Here is a 7,168-nt window from a genome sequence, read left to right as displayed (position 1 = left end):
ACTTGCTTCCATAATAATTTTTATTTTGTTTTTTTTTTTTTTTTTCCTTCTCAAATTTCTACAATAACCTACTACAATAACGATAACATTTCCTTTCCTGTATGAAATATAAACACAAGCATACCATGCCGTTGGAGAAAGTTGATAACATTTCCTTTCCTGTATGAAATATAAACACAAGCATACCATGCCGTAGGAGAAAGTTGCACTACTGGCTACGCTATGCATTTCAACACCATTGTCACTAGTTTCGCACTGCATTTTCACTAGTATGATACAAATCAAGGCTGTCAATGCCATACGCAAATAGTATGTTGGGGATATGATTTTTTCAAATCAGTATTTCAGAAGACGAGCACCACAAAACCGGTCATTGCTCAAGAGGGTCATGGTGCTGATGTTTGACTGTTCTTTGAAGCAATTAATGGATCAATAACAGGTCCAGCAATTCCTTCTTCCATTATGGATTCTTTCTGTCCCATCTTTTGCAACTGAAGTCCCATAGAAGACGGGTGAGTTGATATGGCCTGAGAGGGGCCATCCTGGGGATTAGGGTGTTTGGAGACCCCCTTTCTCTTCTTTGCCATCTGGGCCCAGCCAACAAGGCCCTCTTGTACATGCTCCTCGAAGATCACCCTCTTGAATGAACTCCCCATCTTCATTTTTGAAGGGAAAAATAAAAATAAAAAAATCTCATCATCAGTATGGAGCTCTTTGAGGGAGTGCTTGGATTGTTCAATTGAACTGAATTGTGCAACGCAATATATTAATTCTGGAGTGCAACCAAAAAAAAACAAGAAAAAAAGGGCATCACACTGTTTCTGTTCATAGTGACAAACAAACCTTGACTAGAATTCAATGGGTTGCAAGCTAGACTCCAAACAATTGTGGCTGTACTCTCAGGGCTAGTCCCTCATTGTGGATTGGGGCTAGCCCCATGTTGGTCATTTCATATTTATAGGATTTAGTTATTGCAATTCATTTAAATTGAGCATCCAAATGCGATAAAAAGGGGCATGCTCCAGTTGTACTGGCACATCCACAAGGTTGGTACAAGGTAGATGTGGGGTCCACTAATGCGTTCACAGAATCTAACCTGTCCATAAGATACATCACCTCAGAAAACCTCGAGAGCCCAAAAACCAGACTGATCCAAAACTCGGATAGGCCACAGCACAGGGAACATATTGTGAGGGAACACCCACCATTGATTAGCATGGGGGGACCCACCGTGTTTTTATATATAATCAAAGACCATTCAGACCTTTCATCCAGTCCAGATGAAGGGGCATGCCAAGATTCAGTCTGTTTTGCAACTCAGGTGGGCCACTGTGGAATTCAAGGGTGGGTGTTCCCTCTAGCTTGATCCTTCTGCTGTAGGCCACATAAGTTTTGGATGGGCCTGAGTTTTTGGTGGTGCTAGGGGCTTTTGGAGGTGACACATCTGATAGACAGGTTGGATCGTGAAAGTACATCGCGTGCCCCATATCCACTGTAAAGCTTACAGTGGTATCCACTGTAAAAAGATTTTATTTTATTTTATTTTTTATGTGAATTGCAACTCACCTGGGTGACAATGGCATAGAGTGGAAGGGTGCTGTAGCTACAAAGTAACTGAATAATCACCCTATACCATAAAAAACAGCAGCACATCAATATTCATAAATACATGTATAATCTGTACTTGAAAAGTAATATGAATACAATGAGAACGATGGCCTGATGATGGATGTTAAGAGAGGTGAGAAGACGCTAACCCAATTATAAGCCTGGGGACAATATAACGAACCTGTCCCATGATGCAAGAGTCAAATCCAAATGAGGTCTGCACATGACAATTATTAGTAGTTTGCAGTGATTCATTGGACCAGTTATCTAAATTCATTGCAAGAGTGGGGTATGTCAGCAGCAGATTACTTCTATTTTATTCGAGGAGACACTGCTCGGTTTTCAGTTTTTGTTCAGCCCAACAAACTGTACAGGTGGCACCCTCTGGTGATCCAAGTAGTTTGGCTCCATGGTGGATTGGAGGCATCCCAAAATTTCCCCCATCAGACAATCCTAACTGCCTAAACATGGACCATGGGTTATATTTATCGAATTCCATCAACTGGTTAGGATCATATGTTAGGGAAGATATTAGGGCAAGGCCCATCATATGACGTGGCCCATAAGAACAATGGCTTTAGGCTGGGCCCCACCAGTATCATTGCTGGGAAGAATAAAATATGCTGTTTCTCCCAAGTCCCGACCCAGCCTCATAAAGTACCAGTAGATAAATTTAGCATATTTCCTGCTCATCCATGGCAAAATACACAATCCTATGGATTCTAGAGCTTTGAGAAGCGAAACTTCAAAGTCTGACTCAAAATGGTAATGACTTGATGGTTTCAAAGGCCCACCACCTAGGTGAATTTTGTTGAAGTTCACTCAGTAAATTTTTTTTTGAAGATAACAAAAATTTATAAACAGCCTGCAAAGCGGAAAAGAATACAAGACCACACTACCCAAAGGTAGGAAAAAGATCACCGGAACCGCTGGCTTTTACAAACACCGCCCAACTTGACACTAACCCTTTAATCCTCCTAATAACACCATCTACCCTTGGACTTTCATTTCGAAAACAATGACCATTTTTTGGCCCCCCAAATAGCCCAAAAAAACCCCATAAGAATCAATCTCCACTTCGCTTGCTCCACTTTACCCACCCCTCCTCCATGCCAAGCCCACATGAAATCATCAACCGAACTCGGCATGACCCAATCCACATGAAGAAAGGCAAAGAAATGAGCCCAAATTTTAGAGGCGAATGAACAATGAAAGAATAAATTATCAATCGACTCCGCTTTCTCTTCACACAATAAGCACATATCAGGTAATATTAAAGCCCTCCTTTGAAAATTATCGATGGTGAGAATTCGCTTCCAACCCAAAAGCCAGACAAACACCGCCACCTTGGGAGGGGCTCCATAAGACCAAGAATGGAAAGGATGAGGAGCCAACAAAGGGGAAACAACTTCGCCTAAACACTTAACGAAAGATTGGACAGTAAAATTGCCGGAAGGAAGACTCCGCCAAATCAAAACGTGACAACAAGGACTGAATAGATGATCCTAAGCAACCAATCTGTTGCCTAATCCTTTATCATAATTAACACATTATTTTTCTATATATTCAGCAATTAAGGACTGTATCGATGTCATTTTTGGAAGGTGGCCCATCCAAGAGGTAGGAAATCAGTTGAAAGGTGCAGATTGATGAGCGCATTGCGGAACAATAGAGATGGGGTACATTATAGAGTTCGGGACTATTATTCCTCAAAAGGCTGAATGAACATAAAATGTAGACTGCCCAATTGATAGGCTACCCATTCAAGAGATAGGAAATCAGTTGAAAGGTCCAGATTGATGAGCGCATTGTGGAACAATAGAGATGGGGTACATTGTCGAGTTCAGGACTATGATTTCTCAAAAGGCTGAATGAACATAAAATGTAGACCGTCCAATTGATAGGCCACCTCTTAATTGGATTATAGCTTGAAAATCACAGTAATGAGATTATCCTAACTATTTGATTGATGGCCTAGCTTTTGGGTGCCCAATGAGCGTCCAACGGAAGTACATTGATCAGATTTTTAGAGGCATATAATTAATGTGAATTTGGACTAGATATAATCCAAGAGGCAAACTACGAGTTTGACAGTCTGAAATGGATTAAAACGTCTTCTTGTTGGAATTTTACAGTCTGCTAGGAAAAAACCCTACATGTTTGTGAAGCAATCAGAACACATCATGGTAATGGAGTTGCACATGCTCACTTACCAGTATCCAGAAGAAAAATGCAATCTCAAAAGCATTTTGAAAGAGTATGAAATGGATCAAATAGAGGACAAGACGGGGACTATGGAACCAGAAGTGGTCATCTGAAGGCTGAACCACCAAGTCCCCTTCAACAGCCACATGTTTCTCAGCAACATCATGGGCTAACCTAGTTATTATATATTCCAGCTTAGCCCCCACAGCAAGTAGAAGCTGCCAAAAATGAAAATAAAAAAATTAAAAAGAGAAGTCACATTTCAGTCTTGAAAAAAATCAGGCATGTGTGATCCATATACATATGCCCATAGACTTGCCTACTTGCATGAATGTGCACATAGACAAGCACCTTAACTGTCATCATGAGTATGAATGCATCCCACATACCATTCATGGGATAGAAACATGCATGGAAATACGGATGTCATATGCAGATGATGACACTCATAACAAAGCATCCGGATCCATTAGTCATTGTTGATCATGGTATGTTGCAACCTCCCAATTTATCCCTCTTTGTGCTCATAGCCTCATACCCTCATAAGAAGAAGGTAAGTGACTGAAGTAATAACATTCAGTTGCAGATAGAGAAGAAAGAAGCCAAACAATAAAGATAGTGTGACAAATGGATATCAAAGAATGTATAAGAGATCTCAAAGATTATGAGTTTACCCGTCAGCAAAATATATACCAAATAAGAAATTCAAGCCACTATATGTATTACAAGCAAAATCATTGGAAAAGCATATTGCATGCATAAGACTCAAAAAGAACTATCATCATAATTGTTATAGATCATCCACAAGAGTAATGCTACTGTTAGGGTTGTGTACCTTGGAAAGCCAATGTGAACCTTATCCATTGATAATGTGTATCTTGACTGTTGATTTTGATGATCTTGTCCGTGGATCGCAATGACCATGGGTCTTGTATGACATGTTATTATGCCATAATTAATTTGTGGGTTTACCTTAATCACAAATGAGAACAGGTTTAAAAGAGAGAGGGTTTTTTCTTTTGTCCTAGGGTGCTTGAGTTTGGGCAGAATGACAACTAGCCAAGGGGGAGTTGGGTGTTCCATGGATCTCAATACCTCGATGTTCCATGACCACCTAACAGGTTTTAGGATGAACCTACGGTTATTATTATGTGGTCATCCTGTGGAGACCAATGATGAGTCAGGATGGAAGATTTACACCATTGGGTTCAACGGCGAGTTAGTGTGCCTTTGCCCTACCCCACATGGGAGTGATATTGTCCACGGATATAGGATCTTGGACCCTTGGATACTTGCATTGGAGGATCACCTTCAAGTCTCTAGATCAAGAGGCCGATCATGCTTGGTCCAGATCGACTTATGTTACTAGCTTTGATTAATCCTTAGACCTAAAGACATGAGGAGTTCAAGTTCCTACTGTAATGTGCCCTAGCTCACTTATGGAGCCAATCACAGTGGTTCATATGAGGGTGTTGTTGGGTAAATGCATTAAGAAACAGTTGAGGTTCATGTGATCCAATAAGGAATCCACTGGTTACCTAACAACAATACTATGGCTGAGAGCTAGTAGATTGGAACATCCATTGAGTGGTTTTTCAACTGGGCCCAACACTCAAAAGTTTTAATGGTTTTACAAATGTTTTCAATCGTTGATCTTTTGTTTTAACCACACTTGATGATAATTTCAACGGTCAATGTTGTCAAAATCGTTATCGTATCGCAAATCATAATAGGGGTTTAATCTTATCAAATTGCAAATCATGTTGTAAATCGTAAGATTTTTTATGATTTTCTTAAAAATATGAAAAATATAAATAAATCAGAAAAAAAAATAAATTAAAAACTCAACAATCATCCTTTTGCCATCAAAAGATTCAAAACGCACAAGTAATACCATGCCATGATAGTGTTAAAGGATTCTCATCTTTCCTTTTTTCTCTTTCAAGAATTTTTTCTTAAAAAACATACACTAGAAAAGCGGCATTTGATTAGGGAGACTGATTAAAAAAGATATTTTGATTTCTAACCATCATTCCATAATACATATAAGCCAACATGATGATAACCATCCATAAAAACATTTTAGATGAGCCATACATCAATTTAGTATTTTGACCAATTATGAAGTAATAAATCAATTTTAAAAAAGGCTCTAGGATTTAACACTGAAGAGAACGTATACATTTAATCTCTTATAATAAAAATAAAATAAAATAAAATAATTAACCTTTTCTAAATTATTCTTTTCTTTTTAAATAATTTTTTTCTAAAGGATTCTTAAAGCCCCCACCAATTTAAAAATATTAAATGAAAGCCAAGTGAAGCTTAAAATGGAAGAAAACAAGTATAATTCGAATAATAAATTGGGATTTGAATCGTAAATTGTAGGATTCAAATTATAAAATCGAAGGATTCATATAAAAAGGGATTCAAAGGTGGGATTCAAATCGTTTTGCTTAAGATTTGACTCAAATCGTAAATTGTAAATCGTAAATCATAAGATTTTGACAGCACTACTGACGGTTGAGATCTTGTGGTCCACTACTTGGTTTGCAAGGGAATTGGATCAAGGGTGAATAGCCATGGATAGTGGAGGGATTTGGTCAATTTGGGTACAGGATTACGGCTAGATCACAAACTTCCAATGCAGCATAGGGAACAAAAAATTGTAGGGTGGCAGAACACCATACTAGCACCTTCCTATGGCTCTAATTCCTAGTCCCTAGCTCCCTTAGAGCCTCACCACATAAGAGAGAGAGAGAGAGAGAGAGAGAGAGAGAGAGAGAGCCTTCTCCCTTCTCTCTCCTCCCTCCTTCACATGCCCACATGTCAACATCTGGGATCCAATGTCGGACAACTCTCATGTGCTACCTCAGCCCTACTTAGAGGGTTGGCTCTCCTCTTCTCCTCTATCAATGATAGGTCAAGGAGAGACCCACTTTGATAGATCAACATCGATGGTTTTGCAGTTTCTTCAATAAGGTAATTCCACTTCTAGAATTCTGTGATTTTTTTTTTTTTTTTCTATAAACTGCATAAAATCTAGACGGTGATCTCTAGGGCTAAAATAACTTAATCTGGATTTTTGAAAAAAAAAAACTTAAATTCTGCCACATGTCTAAAAATCCTAACAGCTACAAACTATGCAAATGGCGAAACATAATATGCTATGGTTTGACATGATTTGGAGATGCAAACTACATGCATGTGTGACACCTTTTGTTTACCTCACCGCCATTTTAAGTGGCTTTAAGCTAAGAGATAAGAGTAAGGTGTCAGGGTTCTTTGTTATTGAGAAATTGTAGGATCCTCGACCTAAGGCTTTGAACAATATACACTAGTTTTGATTTCTGAA

The 7,168-nt window shown here is 38.8% G+C and overlaps 1 protein-coding gene across 3 annotated transcripts in view; it reads right to left on the bottom strand.

The window, feature by feature from the left end:
• Positions 1–16: 16 nt before the first annotated feature.
• The window catches only part of LOC131246013 (MLO-like protein 1), a 41,871-nt gene continuing 34,719 nt past the window's right edge, over positions 17–7,168 (bottom strand). For 2 of the 3 annotated variants that reach the window (XM_058245867.1, XM_058245868.1), the window contains exons 11-14: positions 3,822–4,031; positions 1,758–1,825; positions 1,567–1,627; positions 17–656 (exon numbers count right to left, since the gene is read on the bottom strand). In XM_058245867.1, coding sequence (XP_058101850.1) covers positions 387–656; positions 1,567–1,627; positions 1,758–1,825; positions 3,822–4,031 — 609 coding nt within the window. In that variant the 3' untranslated portion in view covers positions 17–386. The remainder of the gene's footprint in view (positions 657–1,566; positions 1,628–1,757; positions 1,826–3,821; positions 4,032–7,168) is intronic. The other variant, XM_058245869.1, reaches the window with a different exon arrangement.

Source organism: Magnolia sinica, chromosome 5, assembly GCF_029962835.1.
Source record: "Magnolia sinica isolate HGM2019 chromosome 5, MsV1, whole genome shotgun sequence".
NCBI lineage: Eukaryota > Viridiplantae > Streptophyta > Magnoliopsida > Magnoliales > Magnoliaceae > Magnolia > Magnolia sinica.
Note: the sequence above shows the minus strand (reverse complement) of the source record. Positions and strands in the feature narration are given on the sequence as shown.